Consider the following 16,222-nt stretch of genomic DNA (forward strand, 5'->3'; position numbering starts at 1 on the left):
TTGGATACAGGGATCGGCGCCACTGGTGACTACCCCTATTGCCGTCCCCCTCTCGCGCCATCTCTGTGATCATTTATATTATATCATCCTTTAAAGTGATCTAGACCGTAAAAAAATACTGGATCCGCCCTTGGCTGAGGTCAGAGGCAACATACAATTTAATGAAACGGTAAATATGTTTATGCATTACATGTATTTTGAATAATACTCGTAGTTTTGGGTTTGGGTTTATTTTGTTTCAAAAGTTATTCTTCATTCTATAAGTGCAAACATTGACAGGGGGACATTTTGGGGGGACTCAGGGGGCTTAGCCCTCAATTTTTTTTATAGCTAGATTAGGTTAGGTTAGAATTAATTTATTTATAGGGCTTCAGCCCCCCTAATATTTTAGATCTAGTTGCATCAATGAGCGCAAAACTATTAATAGTACAATCTGCACCTAAATACTAATAAATATTATTGAATTAATAGTTGGTATTACGTGCCTATTGATTAATTATTCGATTAGGTAATATAATAATATTATATATCTGGACATGTAGGTACAGTAATAGGTAGTCGTTTTAGTAATCCGTAGAACCTAATTTATACGGATATTCTTCCCTATAAATTTTCTAAACAAATGCTGTGACAAGAAGTAAACCAATTTTTAATTTTTTTTTCAATTTATATATAAAAATATCTGTAAATATATATATTTAAAATAAGCATAATTTATGTGAGAGTAATAGTCGAATTGAAGGGTCCATTGCATTTATCAGACAACTTCAGTTTCATTTTTTTTTTTATGATTTTAAAAATGTTCAATATATGTGTAGTAAAATATAGTATAATTCTGACTCCTTTTGAATGTTCTAAAACATAAATATACACGTATAATTAATCATTGCACTATCCAAATACATTATTGTATGTCCGTGTTATCTGCATATGTAATAAAAAATATCTTCACTGGGAATTCATATATTAAAGTGCAACAACCAGACTACTCAGGAATTGTCTGGTTGTTGAAGTGGACTTGTAGCTTTTATATACGAGTATATAGTAGCTTTTGTAATTTGACAGAGGTATTAAAATTGGAACATTTGGATTTTGTTTATATTAGAAGGCTTGGCTAACCCCAGAGTTGTATACTTTATGAGTTTTAAGAGGAGTTTATAAAGGAGAAATTTATTGTTTAGTTTGATGTGTTTGGAAGTTAGGAGGAGTCACAACTGTTGGAATCGGTTGTTGAGAGTAATTTGTTTAACATGGTCCAATTTTTAATGATGATAATTTTCTTCGCCATGCCATCACTCAAACAATGACTAAAAATTTACAAGACGTCTTTGGGAGCATCCTAAATGATTCGTATCCAAGAAAGTTTCGCCTTAGTATCGGATGAACTTCCTTTAAACTTTCCAAATGATTCTTATCCAGAAAAGACCTGTGTTAGTATTTAACTTCCTTTGAACTTCCCACAAATTATTTGGCAAAAATGGTAGTTTAAATCATAATCAATTAAAACAAAAATTTAGATATATTGATTTATACAAGTATCCATTTCTACAATAGATTACATAGAAAATGTGTTTTGTTGTAGCAACACAAATAGATCTTAAGCTGACATAAAATCTTTGAATCTAGGTTCTTAGTCATACAGAAAGTTATTGAGAAAGGGAATAAAGAGCGTTATTCTAAAATGCTCTTTAGTAGATTTACTTAGAGGATTCTCCCTGTTTTTCTTTACATTAAATACTTAATATTGGCTTATTAATTCCATTTATGGCCAGGCCCGTATTGAGGTCTGGTGGCGCCCCTGGCGAATCACTGTATTTGCGCCCCTCCCAATGGAAAATTTGCATTTTTTACAAAAAATTATTTGAGATATATAAAGCATATATAAAAACCTAGTATATAAGGTAATAATTACTAATAACCTTTAATAACTATTTGTATTACTTTAAATTATAAACAATCGATGCATTATAAAAACATGTAATTTTTTTCAAATGTTTTTGTTATACAATTGTGTTAGATGATTTTAAATTAATTTTAACACAATGGTACTTTTCTTGCTTTTATAGAGGCAAATTTATCAAATTAAATTGTTTTAATTACATATTTTCCATATTTCGTGAAAATTTTTACATGAGTAGTGTTGAAATTTGCGCCCCTCTTAAAATAGCACCCCTGGCCCATTCCCTCTTGCCTTGCACTGAATAATCCCTTGGTTATGGTTATTTCATTATGCCAAAATACATTTAGAAAATATAATTTATACAACAATATATGTAGTCTTTCATAAATTCTGTGTTTTTACAGAAGTATTATAAAATATAAGTACCTAATTAAATGAAAAATGATTATGATTCTTTTCCCCGATGTTTGTAATGGTCGAAATAATTTTTCTGGTCAAATTCATGTGAACAAACGCACAAATAATGCACGACATAATAATAGACGGTTCTTAGACGTGAGGGTTCGAATCTCGGTTGAATTTTTTTTTTTTCTTAATTTTTCTGAAAATTATAAAAAAATTTGAAAAAAATGGCCCTCACCTCAAAAGTACCAATTAGAATTATTTCCTTAACTTTTACTTCTCATTAGGTGAGCAATTCTTGCGGTCGAAATCGTGTGAAAGTACACAAAAAAAACACCACATTAGGGTAAAACTAAGTTAAATTCTACATCATAAAGTAAACAGTAATATATAGTGTATAGCTACACTTGCGGTGTTGTCGGTGGTGATGCTGGTTTTTGAGGGGGGGGAGATCGCGTGGAGCAACACATGTCACTTATTGGTCTTGCGTCAACACTGAACGCAAAAACTTTTAGAAATTGATTATTTACGAACTGATGTTTTCGATAATGACATGGTTTTTGTACGATTTTAAAATTTGCGTCTACCGTTAGGTGGTTACCTCTCATGTTACCCATTACCCAGTACTGTATTCATGTGTACTCGTATCAGCTATCGTGCTCTGTACAACCAAGTACACCGTGTGCAATGTCATTATTCGTGATTTTGTTTTCATCGAGTTAACAAATTTATTTTTAAAAAGAAAAATTCCGTTTCAATTGTTATACTTGTTCAATTGTACTCGATATACATTAACGAATATTTCATTACATCTCATCCAAAAAGGTAAAGTATACGTGGTTTTTTTAAATCAATCAGATGCATTTATTATAGCCTCTGCAGTGTGGTTTTTATTTCGATAGTGCGATGACAGTAATATTATAAATGCTTTTGTTGCTTTGTTATTATTATCATAAAATACATGAAAATGAGATTATTTGTGGTACGTCTTGGCCATTGCTTCATCGTTAGGTTTAAACAATTAATTTCTTTAAACACATTGTCAACGTTTTATCGTTGGTTAAAAAGAAAGTTTTTAATTTTACCATGAATATGTAAGTATTATTTATAATAGGTAATCATTATTATATTATTTGATTTGGTACCTAATTTTACATTTTATTGCTTAAGTATATGACTATCGTAATGTACAATTTTCAAGTATACAAGTTTGTATTATGTATTATTTGTATAAAAATAATATTTATTATGAGTTAGCTCAAGGTTTTGGACCTTAATTTATTTTCGTTTATAGTGCCTTAACAAAAAAAAAATATATATATATATTTAGTTAAGACATTCTAGGTAACCTATGAGTAACTACACATTACTTGTAATCTAACTAGTATTTAATTTTTTTTGTGTAAAAAATGAAGATATATGAAACATTTATACGTATTTTTCTAATATAAAAAAAACTAATTTTATTGTAAAACAAGTTAAACATTTATTTATAATGAAATATATATGTATTTATAAAATATTGTTTTAATCTTAAGCTGAACCCACTATAATAAGTTTAACCATTGGTGTTTTAACTCTAGTTTTATCAATACATTTTTAAAAATTTAAACAATTGTACTTAAAACCATCATTTTGGATTACGGTTTAATTTGTTTCTTAGCCTTAAAAGTTTTTGGTTGCTTTAAAATGTATAAACATCTTGTCCATTAATTTATATGCATGTACTATTAATTTTTATTTTTTAACTATATTTTACTTATTGCTAATATTTTTTTTGATAAATAAATAAAAATTGATTAGGTATCTAATGTGAATGCTAAATATTAGTATTGATGTTTATATAAATAATATCTCATGTTTTATTTGATTGATTTCCAGAATTTCGCTATGGGTAATATTTTAATTTAAAGTGATCTTATTACTTTAATAATATAAAATGTGTTTTGAGTATTAATGTACAACTTTATTCTTCTCTTTATTTAGAAGAATCATTTAAAGTTAGGTTAAATTATATAACTTGAAATTAATTGTTTTAATTTAAATTTTTAGGTCTATTCAGTTGGTACATAAATGATACCAAGACTCATATTTAGACCTCTATTTTTAAGAAAAATATTTTTAAAATTGTATATGCAGCTTTAATACCTCATGTTTTGAGGTATATTCTTTAAATCATTCAAGTTGTTGGACCTATTATGGATCATCTTATTGTGTGTACAAGAAAGCGTAAGTATTATTCAAAAAATTTTATTTGTAACAGCATTTTAAATATAATTTTTGTATTTAATAATTTATTTATTTTTATTTTGTTTAGCTGTATTTTTTAACTTAATGAATAATTTCTATTAAGTATTTTATAAACTATTTAAAATCATAATTTTAATATTTTTCAAGTGTCTTTCAATCGTCAAGAAAATATTGGTTGTTTTGGAAACATAGAACCATATTCATGTGATGGTCAAGTAGAAACAAATTTCAAATTTCCGTCACCACCACACCTATCCAATAGGCACTACATTTCACCAAAAGAACATCTACCTCAAAATAATACTACATCATCTTCATACTCGCACAGTGATTCAGATTCTGCATCAGACTCTGATTCAATATATTCAAATTCTGATGTATATGAGCAAGAATGCCCTCGATATGATAATCAGTTGTTACCATATAAAAAAAATAAAAAGTCTGCCAATAGATTTCGTTCTTCATATAATTCCCGTGGATATTCAACAAATTCTATTCCTTATAAACATAAACATTCATTTGCTCATTATTTGCCTCCAATTGGTGTTTTTTGGGACATAGAAAACTGTCAAGTAAGTTGTAGCCAAATGAAATATTAGGTATTGATATGTATTAATGATGATAAATTGTAGGTTCCTAAAGGAAGGTCTGCAGTAGCTGTGGCCCAAGCAATAAGAGATAGATTTTTTATTGGTTATCGAGAAGCTGAGTTTCTTGTTGTCTGCGATGTTAAAAAAGAAAATGCACAAGTTGTTCAAGAACTAAATGATGCTCAAGTAAGTAACTGTCTAATATTTTATGTTTATTGACTTATATTATTTTTTTTTAGGTCAATTTAATTCATGTAACATCTGTATGCAAAAACGCAGCTGATGAGAAACTTCGTTTATCAATGAGAAGATTTGCTGATTTACATGGTTCTCCTGCAGCTGTAGTTTTAGTTTCTGGCGATGTGAATTTTGCATCTGACCTTTGTGATATTAGACATAGGTAATTTTAATTACCCTTTTTTTTAAACTATTAAAAAAAGTTGTAAACTGTAAATTCATCTTTTTAGAAAAAAAATGCATGTAATATTATTACATAATGAACTTTGTTCTGAAAGTCTCATTTTGTGTGCCAATGAACATTACAATTACACACATTTAGTTGAAATGTTACCATTAAGAAATGCTCTTCGGGTAAGTGATATTTATTTCATAGTTAAATTTTTAGTATTGTATTATTAAATATTGGTTGAATTTTATACATTGAATATCATATATAATATTTTATGTAACTATATCTTAGACTAAACTATGCCTACTTTAATAAAAAATCTATTTACATGTTTTATTTGTGAATATTTGTGAATATTTTCAATTTTATCAATTATAATCACAAATTATTACTTGGTGCAGAGAGTTAATACTCTTTCTTGAATACTCAAAAGTTTATGCTAAACTGTTATTTTGCCTACAAAATATTTATAATTTATAAATACATAAACTTACCCATTGTTTAAGATTCATTATAAAGATATGTTATGAATTTAAAATTGAAATAAATATAAAATTGTGTTATAAAGAGATAAATACCATTTGTATAGCATTATCTGTTGAACAAAAACGTAGAGGGAATGTATATTATATAGTATTATTTGGAAAGCTAGCAATATAATAGGAAAAGAGTTATTTTTTCAAGTTAAAATAATACATTTTGAATAATGTACTTAGTACTATTGTATTATAGAAGTTAATTTGAAATTTAATAATTGTGTATTAAAGGTATTTATTTTTTTTTAGTTAGGATCAAAAGTATAATTAAATACATAACACTATTCATAGATGGCCATAATAATTATAATTTAGTTTATAAAAATTATACTTTAACTTTGAAGTAAATATTATTGATGGTCATGTGAAACTATTTGTATAAGTTTAGTAATGATAAATACTTACATTTAATATTTTTTTAAATTAAGTGCTAATTTGTTTAAAATTTAAAAATAATTTAAGAAAAGATATAGAAAAACAATCTTTATTTATGTAAATAATCAGTTATAAAGTATTTTAATATTAAGCATAAATTAAGAACATTTTTAATTTTCAACATTACATAACCTTAAATAGTTATGAATTAGACTAATTCAATTTAAGGATCCTACATAGGATGTTTTACCAATGAAGTTTAGTCATATTAGTACATCTGTGATTACTAGAAAACATGAGTTCAGTGAATATTTAATTTTTTTTTATAGACTTCATTAATAATTTTGAGTATTTGTGTATTTAATTAATATAGTTTAACAGAATTGTTTATTCAATTTTTTTATATTAGGTAATTACAATTATATTTAATTAAATATTATTTAAAAAAAAAAAATTCTCTTTGATTTGTGCATTTTATTTATCTATTAAATTTGTATACCAATTTCACACTTGATATGTAATGCATTTTCATATTATGTGTACAGTAAATTATGAGAATACATCAAAACATTATGATATGAATTATTGAATAAATACTTTATTCTAACAATTCAAGTTTTAATCTATTTAATCTCAGAACCTCTGTATATTTAAGTTCAGTTGTTAAATGTACTTAAATTTATTTTTGTATTAAGTATTTGAGTTATTGAGTATATTCTTATTTTTAAATTAATTTCTTAAAATTCCGTTTTTAATTTCCATTATAAATTATTATATCTCTATATAATATATAACTTTAATAATATAAAAAGTTATGTAATGAATACATTTTTTTTTAAATGTTATTAGCAATGTGGAAATACACCTGTCGAAGTTATTGTATCCAATTTACCGGGTGGCATTGATCCGGCCAAAATTAGAAATCGTTTAAAGAGATTATCTGAAAATTGTGGTGGACGTGTTGGAGTAATAAATAATTGTTCAACCACAATTAGATTTCCCACCAAAGAAATGGCTGCAAGGTAAGTAATGATATTGATAAAACAATTGTAAACAGGCATAAGGTTTATCAGTTTTATCACAAAATATCTTTTTATTGCCTATACAATCTTGTTTAATTATTTTTGTACCATTATTACCTTTGGTATTCCCTGTATTTGATTTCTATTCACATTTCGCCTTGAAAATTCAATAGTATTTTTGATGCTTTTCATCAGTCATCTGCTCAATCAATTGAGCTTAAATTAATTTATTTAATAATTTCATTTTTGTATATTTAACTTAATTTTCGTAATTATTTAAATTTGTGATTTATTCCTATTTATCAATGTTTAAATTTTATGTTTCTACATTTTTTAAGACAAATTTGAGAAAGCATGGTTATTTTTTTATTTTTTTATTTGCTATTGAAATTAATTTGAATAAATATATTCTTATTTAATATTTACTTTATTTACTTTTCAGAGCTCAGAAACGAATGAATAAAGAGCGCGTGTTTAATAGTCAAATTGTTGTTAGTTTACCATTTGCTGTTAAAGAAGAATCACCACCTACTAGTTTTATAAGTATGTGTATATATAAATATATATATAGAGGCCAACTTGAATATGAAATCTTTAAATTTATTTAGGTAGACCTGTAGTACAGACAAGAGAAGAAAATATACAACATATAGCTACTACCATTCAGTATTCTTCAAATAATATGCATTCAAGGTTCAATATAAATCCTGTTAATCCTCCTGCTACATTTGAAAACCAAACATTTGGGTTCGTTAAAAATCTTGTAAATAATTATATAATATTGTCTGAATTTTTTATTTTTACTAAATTTATTTGTCTAGTTTGTATGGTCAACAAGTTAAAGGTGGTTTTGGAATGTCTCAGATGAACACTGGTGTAGATAACTCAATGAGAAACCATAACCCTTGGTTAACATCTAATTCTGTAGGTATACAAACATGGTTGAATGGACCTCAGATCCCTATAGTAAGTAATTTTTTTGTTAAATGTATGTTGGTAACATAATACATATAAACATGGGTTTTTTTTAAGTTTGTTTCATTTATATTTACATTAAATTATTTAATATGATTTAATATTTTTCTTCCCCATTACTGTACATTTTTGATAAATTTAATTATGCTTACCAATTTATATTTAAAAACTGTTAATATATTTGTTTTTTTAAAGCAAATATATTTATGATAATTGATAATTAATAATTTTATAACATTTTACCATTAAGTATAAAAAATGTTTTTCTAGAATTGTTTTGATAGGTCAGTGAAGTGTTTTTATGAATTGTCAAGACAATAATTTAAATCTGACAAGAAAATGAAAATAATCTGATATTAATATAGTTAATATTTCCATAAAGTCAAAAAACTTAGAATTTTAGTACAGTGATACAATTTTTAGTAAAATCTTAATCAAATGCAAATCTAAATAACTTTAGTAATTAATATTTGAGTTTTATAGTGTAATTGTCTTTAAAATATAACTAAATTAACACTGTGTGTAAATTAAAGGCTATAGATATCTAATTAACGATATACTATCGAATAAAAAGTATTATTTGTACAAAAAAAATTATGGAAAAATCATTTACTAATTATTTCTTATTTCCATAATAGTTTTAATAATATATCAATCCAATTATATTAAAACTAAAAACTACTGCAAATATTTTTTATATATTTTTACTTATCAAGTGATTTAATCTTATTATTATTATTATTATTATTATTGTTATTATCTTATTTTTTAAAAAAATGTTCTTAAAAGCTGAAAATTATTTTTTGAGTTGCATTAATACTAACTGTATTTTGTCATGTTATAAGGTTTTAGTTTTTCAGTTCCTTTTGTAATTTTTAATGCATCACAAATTAAGTCAGGCAAATAGTTCTCTTAAAATATTAACTGTGTAAATATCTTGCTTCATTCAGAATCAAATATATTTTAAATATAAACATTTTTGATAAAATATATTTTAATTCTTCTATCGTTTAAAACTCTAGAATGGAGCTAGAGGAAGTTCAATTAACTATAATAATGGAGGAAGACCAATATCTGGTATTAGAGATAACCAGGATCAATTATGTGTTACCAGTCAAACCCAAAATTCTACTACACAGCCCCTTCCTTGTAATATACTATTTGTTTTAATTATAGAATTATAAGAATTGAATAATATTAATTTTACTTTCTAGTAAAACAAAGTGAAAATTGGATGCGGCATGGATATCCAGCAGCAATGAATAATGGTGCTCCTATAACAATTTTAAAAAGAGGACCAAGTGGATTATCACAAACTGATTCTCAAGTAATTAATATCATTTTATTTTATGTTTTTAATTACATAATTTTAATTTTAGAGAAATACAAGGCCTATTTCAAATGGTGGTCCTCCATCATACATGATGTTTGGTGTTAATACTTCAATTCCACCTCCTCCAATTATCAATGTTCCTAGAAGAGTAAGTCCACCAACTTTAGTGGAGAATACAAATCCTGATGTAAGTTTTTATTTTAATCTAGCTTTATTTATTAGTTCTCAATTTTTATTTATCTCTATTTCTTCAGCGATACTTTCATCCTATATCTCCATCTTATAACAATTTACCAACAAATCAGAACCCAGTACTTGTAACTCAACAAAGTAATCCAGTTGACTTGCATGTTACTAATTTAGATCAGAACATTGATTCTGTTGAGATGAAAAATATATTAATTAACACATTCAGAGAACATGTTATGGTATGGATATTTGTTGAAACATTTCTAAATAAATTTATTTTTACATTAAATCTGGGATTAGGTGTTACACGTGTCAGTCTTTTATCAGTCCGATGGTAACTTTGCAGCAGCTGTTCGAGTATCTAGTCAGCAAGATGCACAGTATGCTATTTCTAAGCTTCACAGGCGCAAAATTGGATTTAAAAGAATTATGATTGCCTATGCACATTCTGGTTATCCTCAAAATCCTACACTGCTTAGGTATAGATTAAAATAGGTTTTGTTATTTAAGAAATATATTTTAATTCTGGAGGATTTGTGCACAGATCTCAAATAGCTTATATACTGATGGAAGTTCCTGGACAGCGTTTACCTTTATTCAAATTTCGTGAAATGTATGAAAATCGTTTCATGACTTCTGTATCTGTATCAGATCTATATAAAATGAAAGATGTATGTTTAATAAGTGAAGAACCAAATCATAGAATTATTAGTTTAAATCCTGAACATCGTAATACCCCATCACCCCTTCTTCAACCTTCTATGCCTATGTCTCATTTAGTGAGTTTCTTTTATAGCAACATTATGTATCTAATAAAATATATACTTGACATTTTTCATTGTTATATAACTGTTAATTATTATTTAGGATAAAAGTGATGCAATTTCGTACTGTCCATCCCATGCCAAAATGACAAAACCAACTGATGATAAAGGCTGGGCTGAATTGGAAATGCCTGCGTTACCATATGTGAAAGTTTCACTAAATGAATTTTCCACGCGTTTACATTCATTGATATCATCCCATAATAATTATTTAATTTTAGCGACGTAAATAAAATAAAAAAAATCTTATTAATGAGCAGTTAAAAAAAATTGACACAATTTATTTTTTAGTATTTGTGATTGTTATGAAGCTGCATTTTATGAACAAATACAGACAGATGATGCTGGAGTTCCTTTAGAACATATTGTGACTGCTGTTAATGGTGTTGAACTTCTTCAGAGCTGTAGTGTTGGTGTTAAATATTTGACAACGTCTTCAACTTCAGATGTTGGAAATATGTCCACTAGATCTTCAACCCTTGAATCTGATACTAAATCAGAAGGTAATATTATTGTGAATATGAATATTCTAATGAATATTTTTATATAACTAATCAAAAATAATCACAATTTATAGCTAGTGTAAGTGGTGTGAAAAGTATTAGTCCACCATTAGCCAATAATATGGCTTTATTGAGTCGCGAACTGGTTGATTTATTAAAAACTTGTACTCATTGTACAATGTCATTCAATCGTTTTATACCAGCTTATCATCATCATTTTGGCCGTCAGTGTCGGGTTGCTGATTATGGGTTTACCAAACTGATTGATTTATTAGAAGCATTACCCAATATTGTACAGGTAGTTAAATTTTATACCAGTTTTATTATTGAGTATCATTAATATTAATTTATATTCAATTGCTAATAATGGTTGATTAATCAATTATTATATTGTGTTTGTATATATATATATTTTTTTTCTTTAGGTTTTTGGAGAGGGCAATAAACGTTTTATTACATTAGCACATAAAGCTCAAATGCGGAGGTTTACATCAGATTTATTGCGAGTTCTCAAATCTGTAGCAAGCAAACAAGTGCCCATTTTAGAATTTGCTACACTTTTCGAAAAGACATTAGGCCGTGTGTTTGATCCAGTAGATTATGGACTTTGTTCTCTTGATGATTTATTATCACAAGTATCCGAAAATACAGTAGTCATTGGTCATCTAGATGGACAAAAATCAGTAGCAATTCCTAAGCGAGAGCAAACTCCTGAAGAAATTGAACGTACTAAAGCCTTTTCAAAAGAAGTAAATTTTATTTATTTATATTAGCAAAATAATTAATAGATTCATTTCTAGTTAAGTTTAAACAAGATTATATAAATTTAAATATAACAATAAAATTCCAATAATTTATATAGGTAATAGAGTTATTAAGTCATGCTCCACAGTGTAGTTTATTATTTAATAAGTTCATTCCTTCTTATCATCATCATTTCGGCCATCAATGTAAAGTTGCTGATTTTGGATTTACCAAGTTGATTGAGTTATTTGAAGCAATACCACATATTGTTAAGGTATTTTAAGAGCGTTGGTGTTGGTTTGTACATGTGTAAAGTGTTCAATGTTCTGTTATATTCTAGTATGTTTATTATCATTTAATAATGATAATATATGTGTTTTTTTTTTATAATTTTGCTTGATGTATTGACTGTTTTTTAAATTTTTTATATTAAGAATTTTATTAATTTTTTTTAATGATAATATAGATTGAAGATGATTTGGAAGGAGAACGTCGTGTTTCATTAACAACTGAAGTAAAGCAAAATGTTCTTGGTGAGCAACTAGCTGCATTGGCCATTTATCCACTACAAATTAGTCAGCTACAAAATGCTTTCTTGTGGCAGTATGGTTATGGTCTCAAACCATCAATGTATGAATGTGAAACATTAATGGAGTTATTACAAAAACTTGATGATGCTGTAAAGGTGAGTTAATTATTTAGATGGTTGGTGCTGGCAGTGTAGGGTGGGTGTATATTTTGTATAAATTTTTAAATTTTTGTAGGTTGTTGATAATCATGGTGAGCTATTTTTGATCGCAGTAGACCGTAAAGAGGCTCATAGGTTGTCTTTAAAAGTAAGACGAGTATTAATGGAACATTCATCCAATGATAAAATGTCTGTTTTACAATTTCAATCTGTATACCACACAATGTTTGGTGAATCTATAACTATAGAAACAATCCAAGAGAAACTTAGTGAAACAGTAAATGTAATGAATTTGAATAATTTGATTACAATTTTTCGAGTATTTATTTATTTAATTTATATTCAGATTATTAAAACTAAATTTGGTGAGGAATATATCCAATTAACAACACTGCAATTATTTGCTCAAAATATGTATCGTCTACTATTATTGTCTGATGGTCGATTATTGTTTTCATCTCTTGAAGCTGCCTACCTACGTTTATTTGGAACTGCCATTCAGCCTGCTGTTTATGGATATCAATCTGTAATAGCATTGTTAACTAGTATTTCACACACTGTACTTATTGTAAACAAACCACCAAAACGTTATATTGAACTCAATAAAGAACTTGCAAGTAAGACATCTTATTCTCTGAAAAGTTTAATTATGAATATATTATACTGTTTAGTATTTATCTTAAAGGCAAATTTTCTATGTTATATAGGCGTAGGTATTCGTGTACCAAATACTATTATGAAAACACCCAAGCTTGATGAATTAGAAAATAATCAATCTATGATATGCACAAAAATCCATGAAGAAAGTTATAACGAAACCAATGCATATCTGTTAGATGAGAATAATAAGGTAATAGTTATGAATTTATTTGTATCAGATAGTTAAATATGCCCCAAAATAATTTAATTCTTCTAAAATATTATAACCTTTTTTTTATAATAAAACCAGTAATTTATTTCTTAAAACTTTTTTTATATTATTAATTATTCAAATAAAATATAAGTACAAGTTTTGTTGAAAATGATGATAACAGGCCGAGGCTGACTTGATGTTTTAAATATGGATCTATATTTATCTGTTGGTTGAGCTAAATCTCCCAACATTGAGAAATATTTAACTTGTTAAAAATGTTTGCATGATCATTCTCGGAAGCGATTTGTTAACTGATTTAACTACAAAATATTTAAATATATTTTAATATTCCTTTAAATGTTCTTATTCTACACATATAAATATTGTAATAAAAGCACAGATAAAATGTTATCTGTGATAAAGGTGAAGTATAAATAGATATATTTATTTGTTATAGAATTATTATTATTATAAATTTATTTTAAAGAAAAAAATGTTGTTTATAGTGTATACATACATGATGAGCTTGGGGGCCATATGATAGAAATAGGTTGTAATGTGTTAAATCTGTTGACTTCTGTTAACCAGTTTTCTACAATTTAACCAACCTATTTATACATGCTTAGTCCCAAATACTGATATTATACACTTGTTACTATCTATAATTTTTTTATTAAATGTTTAATGTTATCAAGAAAAATTCAAAATAGATAATATGTTGACATGATTGTGAATATTTAAAATTGTTTTATACGTTAAGAAACTGTTAAAAAATGATGATATTTCAATAGGCCGAGCTGATGATTCATTTTTATTTTCTATGTTGCTTTTGAAAAGTTGGTTGAGGATTTTTGAATTCTCCTTTCTTTTTTAGTTTACTTAGTCATTAAAAATTATTTCATGTGATCAATTCTCGGAAGCGATTTAACAATATCTGAATTCAAATAATTATTTATGTAATTTATATGTTAAATTAATTATTTTGTATAATACTAACATTAAGTTTTTTTCAGACGCCTATAGTAAAACTTCCTGATTTGAAGTTGCATCCAAATATATTTAATATGAGCCCTATGTCATTGGTTAATTGTTCTTCACCACAAGCACCTCATCCATCACAGGTGCCTATGCCTACTGAACTGTGTCCACCATTTGGCGATAAGTTCAAACCAATCACTACAATCAACAATAACAATCAATACAATAACAATCAGTTCTGTTGTCCTATGATAAGTAACACACAGTCTAATGATCAAAGTAATTATATAGTTATATTTGAAATATTTATACATTTTGTATTTAGATTTATATATTTATATGATTATTCCTTTATTTTAGGTAATCAATGCTTAGTTCAACTAAATGACCGTTTTCATTTATAAAAATTTGGTCACTTTGAATAATGCTCTGTATTTTTTATAAATGAAAGACTTAAATAAATACAAAATATAATAAAATATGTTATAGGTTAATATATATATATATATTTTTTTTTACTTAAGGACTGACTTTCACTCCTAAATAACAAAAAAATATTTTTTATTCGTTTGATTTTTAAGCAAAATATTTTCCTTGAGAAAAAATACTTTATATTTACATTATACAATGTTTATTAGTTTTAGTGGAGAAGTGATGTTAATGGATCTCACTTTTGATTTTTATATGTTCACTAGATGTTTTAATTTATATTATGTTTATTGCATAACTATATCATAAAAATATATTTATATATATACATATACATAATATTTAACTTAACAAAAAATGTTAATAATTCTAATAATATGTGATATAATATCAAATGTTTTAATTTTTTCAAAATTTCAGATTAATTAATATTGCTTAAAGTGATTTAGGCTGGTTTAATTTAAATTAACATATTGCATAATTTATTTTAAATATTTAAAAAGTAAACATTTCGTTGAAATATTTTCCCAAATAGATTGTGCTCATTTATGCCAAATATATATTTTGTAAAATATTTAATTTAATTTTTTTTTTTTTTTTTTTGTTATTTATTTAATATAGCCTATAACATTTATAAAATAAATATTTAAACTTCGTGTTTTGTGGGTATACATTTTTTTTATTACCAACAAGAAACACAAAACGAATAAAAGTAAAATTAACTTTTACTATGATTTTTAAAATGTAATCTCATATCTTAATTTATATTGTTTATATATATATATATATATATGTTTTGTTAACTGATTTCGGTAATTACTTATTTACTATTGAATATTACTAATATATTAATAGTATATAAAATATTTTTAACATATTATTTTAAAAATATATGTGTATACCTTAATTGTTTATTATTATTGTTATTATAATTGATGAAGTTTTTTTTTTATTGGATATTTTTTTTGTTAATAATAGCTTTAAGTCATGAGTATTAATAGGAAAATATCTATGACCTGTTAATCAAAATCTCCTAATCAAGACTCCATTTGGAATTGTATTAATATTTTAATCATATTTTTCTTAATACTTAAATAGTATTGTTTAAAGTTTTTTTTTGTACACTTGTTTTTTCTTTAACTATGCTAAATATATTTACATCAATTTTTTTTGTATTCCTTAATATTTATCATGGAATCAAATTAGCCTTAGTATTGTAGTT

General features: G+C 25.8%; 1 protein-coding gene across 3 annotated transcripts; it reads left to right on the plus strand.

The window, feature by feature from the left end:
• The first annotated feature begins 2,855 nt into the window (after window positions 1–2,855).
• Window positions 2,856–15,032, plus strand: LOC112682415 (meiosis regulator and mRNA stability factor 1). 3 transcript variants are annotated; one of them, XM_025553010.1, is made up of 27 exons: window positions 2,856–3,127; window positions 4,355–4,531; window positions 4,700–5,124; window positions 5,185–5,328; window positions 5,382–5,542; window positions 5,610–5,733; window positions 7,312–7,484; window positions 7,927–8,027; window positions 8,093–8,231; window positions 8,306–8,450; window positions 9,482–9,608; window positions 9,674–9,786; window positions 9,839–9,979; window positions 10,047–10,220; window positions 10,282–10,460; window positions 10,526–10,760; window positions 10,849–11,030; window positions 11,097–11,308; window positions 11,383–11,606; window positions 11,734–12,057; window positions 12,171–12,326; window positions 12,519–12,737; window positions 12,817–13,023; window positions 13,087–13,357; window positions 13,448–13,590; window positions 14,607–14,850; window positions 14,932–15,032. In XM_025553010.1, exons 2-27 carry the CDS (start codon window positions 4,501–4,503, stop codon window positions 14,973–14,975), a joined length of 4,638 nt encoding a protein of 1,545 aa, XP_025408795.1. In that variant the 5' UTR covers window positions 2,856–3,127; window positions 4,355–4,500; the 3' UTR covers window positions 14,976–15,032. The 3 variants fall into 3 exon arrangements, with proteins under 3 accessions (XP_025408795.1, XP_025408797.1, XP_025408796.1); XM_025553011.1 differs by lacking the exon at window positions 12,171–12,326 and having other exon boundaries at window positions 2,857–3,127; XM_025553012.1 differs by lacking the exons at window positions 10,047–10,220; window positions 10,282–10,460; window positions 10,526–10,760.
• Window positions 15,033–16,222: the final 1,190 nt, after the last annotated feature.

This window comes from Sipha flava, unplaced genomic scaffold (assembly GCF_003268045.1).
Source record: "Sipha flava isolate LNK unplaced genomic scaffold, YSA_version1 203_pilon_pilon, whole genome shotgun sequence".
Classification (NCBI taxonomy): domain Eukaryota; kingdom Metazoa; phylum Arthropoda; class Insecta; order Hemiptera; family Aphididae; genus Sipha; species Sipha flava.

Coding starts and splice junctions, on each gene's coding strand:
- LOC112682415 (XM_025553010.1), top strand. CDS start 4,501: ATGGATCATCTTATTGTGTGTACAAGAAAGC. Junction 5,125..5,184: donor GGGACATAGAAAACTGTCAA/GTAAGTTGTAGC, acceptor GATAAATTGTAG/GTTCCTAAAGGAAGGTCTGC. Junction 8,232..8,305: donor TTTGAAAACCAAACATTTGG/GTTCGTTAAAAA, acceptor TTATTTGTCTAG/TTTGTATGGTCAACAAGTTA.